The 5,250-nt window shown below is 41.0% G+C and overlaps 1 protein-coding gene across 1 annotated transcript; it reads left to right on the plus strand.

The window, feature by feature from the left end:
- The first annotated feature begins 1,457 nt into the window (after positions 1-1,457).
- Positions 1,458-4,508, plus strand: LOC112937837 (uncharacterized). Its single transcript, XM_066307836.1, has 4 exons — positions 1,458-1,642; positions 1,847-2,228; positions 2,307-3,338; positions 3,468-4,508. The coding sequence occupies exons 1-4, from the start codon at positions 1,458-1,460 to the stop codon at positions 4,506-4,508; spliced, it is 2,640 nt and encodes an 879-aa protein (XP_066163933.1).
- The last annotated feature ends 742 nt before the right edge of the window (positions 4,509-5,250 follow it).

The following is a 5,250-nucleotide window of genomic DNA, read 5'->3' on the forward strand; positions in this document are numbered from 1 at the left end:
GGGAGATCGTTGTTGGTATTTCTTAACGACATTAGTAGAAATATAATTCCCAGCAATAGCACAGAAAAACTCCTGGTATATTGTTGTTACAGAGTTTATCCGCAAGTGCACAGATATACCATTGTAGCATTTCATCCGAGAGTATTCCAAGGGTATCGTATTTGATTAATCCCGTGGGAAGATTGTAGTAGAGAGAACCGTACTAATAATTTATATGTTACTTGTAATAATTATAGTCTAACACTACTAGAAAACTCATTTTCAGCGTCGTAGGGGTCCGATTTTCGCAGGCGGGCATATAATTTGGAGCCAAAACCCCGCCGGCAAAAAATGTACCCGGGGTGGATGGGGCGGTCCGCCTGCGAAGATCGATATTTGCAGGCGGACCATATAAGCGACGCTTGCGAAGATCAATCTTCGCAGGCAGCAGGCATCGTGCGCCTGCGAAGATCGATCTTCGCAGGCGCCGCTTATATGGCCCGCCTGCAAAGATGCCCCTATATAGTCTTCTTCCTCCCCGAGCCTTGTTTATTCTCCCCAAAGTTTCTCTCTCCTAAAGTGACTTAAATATAGGGGGGAGGTTTTGAACTTCAAATCTTCGGGGGATTTTTTTCTACGGTGCTTAGATCTACTCATTTCCACACTAGGTATGTAATTTTTTAAGCTTTTAGACCTCAATTTGTGATGGATTTATGCATGCAAAATTGTGAAGGAAAAGCTCCATGTTTTTTAATTTAATTTCTTTTGATATGTTGATGTTAGATGTATGTGTAATACTTGATGCCTCTTGTTGTAGTGGTTTAATGTGGTAACATAAATTCTCAATTTTTTTTATTTTGCTATCACATCCACCTCCTAGTTCTAGATCTAGATCTAGATCTTGTCATATATATATATATATATGAGAGAGAATAAAATTTTTAATGTCTATTTATTTGGTGCAATCAAAAAATAATTATATTAGTTTGTAATATGTCGATGATATGATTTTGTTAGGTTTTCCTAATATACTAACTTGGCATGTCTGTGTAAAAAAATGAAATAAACTTTTTTTTATTAATTTGCAATTAACCTTCAGTTAGTTTGGAAGAGCGATATGTTTTTTTTCAATAAACCCTGCAAATTTGGTATTAATAGTGCAAATATTTTATGTTCATTTTTTTAGAGATATGGAAAGTCGGGAATGGATGTATCATTGGTTGAGGTTTTTGTCTTCATATAGAGATGAAGTGTCTAAATATATTGGTATTGCGAAGGCACATGCTGAGAAGAACAATATGAGGAAGATAATTTGTCCATGTGCTGACTGTAATAATGAAATAGCCTGGGAAAATGCTTATAAAGGGAAGGAGCACTTAGTAACTTGTGGATTTATGGACAAGTACGAAATATGGACATATCATGGTGAAGAATAAGTGGACGGGCCTGAAAATGTAGTTCCGACACAAGTTGAAGACATGGTGCACGATGATGGTTCTGTTGTTGACAAAATCGATATAGAGGAAATGTTACGTCATGCAGAACCCGAGGTGCTGATGGGGTCGGCTAGAGGTTTAAATAATTTTGATGCTTTACAGAAGGCAGCTAAGGAAGTTCTGTACGATGAGTCGAAGGGCTGTGACAGCGAGTTCACAACACTACGGTCAATTCTTTAACTTATGAGGTTAAAGGCGAGGCATGGATGGTCTGATACCAGTTTCGATAGTCTTTTAGAACTTCTGCAGAAAATGCTCCCGAGGCCTAACTCACTACCATCTAGCACATATCAAGCGAAGAAACTCATATGCCCCCTTTCACTTGGTGTGGAAAAGATTTATGCGTGCGTTAATCACTTCATACTGTACAGGAAAGAGTACGCTTCTTTAGATGAATGCCCAACATGCGCTGCTAGCCGGTATAAATCGAATAGCAATACTGGCCTAGAACCGTCTGGCAGAACTGAGGGAACTCAGAGAAAAATCCCGCAGCTTGTGATGTGGTACCTTCCTGTCAAAGACCGCATTAAACGGATATACTCAAATCCGCGAGATGTGGAACTAATGCGTTGGCATGAAGAAGGACACAAGAAGGATGGGATTATTCGACACCCGGCAGATGCTCGTCAGTGGATAAACTTTGATGCTCAGTATAGAGAGTTTGCTAAGGACCCACGGAACATTAGGTTTGCCCTGAGTACTGATGGAGTTAATCCTTTTGGAGACATGAGCAGCTCACATAGTACTTGGCCAGTGCTTCTAACTATGTATAATCTTCCTACCTAGCTTTGTCAAAAGCGAAAATACGTACTACTCTGTATCCTTATACAGGGACCCTGTCAGCCTGGTATTGATATTGACGTATTTCTTGAACCATTGTTGGAAGATATGGCAGATTTATGGAAGGAGGGATTGAAAGTGTGGGACGAGTACTTAAGAGAATACTTCACAGTGAAGGTCATCATCTTTGTGACCATTAACGATTATCCAGCAATGTTTTCAGTTTTAGGTCAAATTAAAGGTAAAACAGGATGTGTGATCTGCTTGAATGGAATGTACTATACGTATCTCCCGGGTTCCAACAAGTTTGTGTACATGTGGCACCGGCAGTTCCTACGCACAAATCACAGGTACCGCAAGATGAAGGCGGAGTTCGATGGCACTGAAGAGACTGATCCTGCACCAAAACCTACATCTGGAGAAAAAGTGTGTGCAATGATAGAGAAAATTGTTTGCGAATTTGGAAAAGTGACTAAGAAACCATCAAAGGGGACAAAGCGCAAGAAACCCGAGAAGACTAAGAAACCAGAGGATAGTAAGAAGCAAGATGATAGTACGAAGCTAGATGATAAACTCCCTCCCCCATTCAAGAAGCATTCCATATTCTTTAAGTACCTCTCGTACTGGAAAGATCTGGAGGTTCGGCATGCCATAGACATCATGCATCTAGAGAAGAATGTGTTTGACAACATAGTTGGAACATTGTTGGACATGCCGAAGAAGACTAAAGATGGTCTGCAATCACGGATGGACCTAGTCGAGATGGGAATCAGGGAAGAGTTACACCCTCAGGAAGGAGAGAAGAATGGCAAAGTATATCTTCCACCAACCTGTTTCACACTGACTCCTGAGGAGAAGTCATTTTGCAAATCACTCCACGATGTCAGAGTGCCCATAGGTTTCTCATCAAACATCAGTCGACTTGTTTCCATGAAAGATTTATCGGTATCTGGTTATAATTCACATGACTATCATGTCTTCCTCAACGTGTTTCTTGCAATTGCAATAAGGGCCATAAAACCGGAACATTTAAAGGTTGCTATCACAAGGTTGTGCTACTTTTTGAACGCACTGTCACAGAAGGTCATTAGTCTCGAAGAGTTAGGAAATCTCCATACATTCGCACATGAGATATAGTGCCAACTTGAGATGTGTTTCCCTCCGTCATTTTTTGATATGATGGAGCACCTCATTGTTCACATAGTGCCGCAGATGGTTGCACTTGGCCCATTGTACCTCCATCAAATGTGGTCATACGAGCGTTACATGGCGGTTTTGAAGGGTTACGTCCGAAATCGTGCACATCCAGAGGGATCAATGGTTGAGGGTTATAGTACTGAAGAGGTTGTCGAGTACTGTATCGATTACCTCAAAGATGGATATGTAATTGGAGTACCTGTGCACCGACACGAGGGCAGATTGAGTGGCAGGGGAACGATAGGAAAGAAGAGATTCGTCACCCATGATCACAAATCATTCCAAGAAGCTCACTTCAGTGTGCTTCATCAGTTTGCTATCGTTGAGCCTTACATCGATCAACATATCGAATTAATACGAGCTAACAATAAGAGTCACACCACCGAGTGGATAATGAAAGAACACAAGCGTCTCTTCATAGATTGGTTGCGAGACCTAGACTTACCTGAGGGACAAACTACCGATGAAATAACTATAAAGCGGTTGGCTTGTGGTCCATCAACTATAGTAAATTCTTGGCAGGGATATGACATTAATGGATACTCGTTTAGTACAAGAGCCCGAGATAATAAGACCTGTACGCAAAACAGCGGTGTCCGTGTGGAGGCAATTGATGAAGCCGAGGAAAAACAATCATACTTCGGGTTTAGTGAAGAAATATGGGAAATCGACTATGGGCACACAATGCAATTCCCCATATTTAAGTGCCAGTGGGTAAAATACCCGAACGGGGTCAATGTTGATAAGTTCAGTCTTACTGTTGTTGACCTTGCGAGTGTGGGTCACAAGGATGACCCTTGGGTACTTGCCAATCGCGTGGCACAAGTGTTTTATGTGAAAGACCCTTCAAATTTGAAGAAAGATATAGTGCAACCAGGGAAACAAAAGATATTGGGAGTGGATAGGGTTGAAGATGTCGAAGATTACAATCAATACGATAGTATGCCACTTTATAGTCAGTTTGTACAGAAGATTAAGAATGTTGAGACATCTACTCAGAAGACTGTGAAGCCTTACATGCGCACGGACGGTGTGGGAAAAAATGTTAAAGGGTAGTGATGGTTGAGTGGCATGTAAGCATATAAGAAGTTATTAGTTATGTGATGGTGGTATGTAAGATGATGTGTGATCATATCGCAAATTGACAAACAATTCTACTCAACATTTTGCATATTAGTTTGTACTAATTTTGATGTGCAATTACCATTTGTAGGGTAACATTTACAGTTTTTTATATTTTAAAAGTTTTTCTAAAAAGAGGTTTAAAAATTTAGTAGCAATTTTTTATATGCACTTACCATTGTTTGAAAACTTGTTAAAATATTAAATTAGTAATATTAATGTTTCAAACATTTAAGTAAGATTTACATTTCAAAAGTAATAATACTAAGGTTTGTATATTTTGTAACAATATTAAGGTTTGTATATTTTGGAATAAATATATTCAACTCTGTACCAATCTTCGTAGGCGCGTGGTTCGCCTGCAAAGATTGTTATACTGAGTAGGGTTTACATCTTCGCAGGCAGACGGCCCGCCTGCTAATATAGTAAAAACGATCTTCGCAGGCGGACAGCTCGCGTGCGAAGATCATCTTCGCAGGCGGACCGCCCGCCTGCAAAGATCGTTGCCCTATATAAAGGCAAGCCCGTGGCGCCAAAATTTCTAAGTCCAGGCGGGAACCCTAGAAATTTTGGCGCCGTCAGGCTGCCGAATTTTTTCACCGCCGCCCGCCTGCGACCTTCACTCTCCGACCATCGTCCTCCGCCGCCGCCGATAGTCGTCGTCCGCGCGCCGCCG

This window comes from Oryza sativa, chromosome 1 (genome assembly GCF_034140825.1).
Source record: "Oryza sativa Japonica Group chromosome 1, ASM3414082v1".
In the NCBI taxonomy this organism is placed as follows: domain Eukaryota; kingdom Viridiplantae; phylum Streptophyta; class Magnoliopsida; order Poales; family Poaceae; genus Oryza; species Oryza sativa.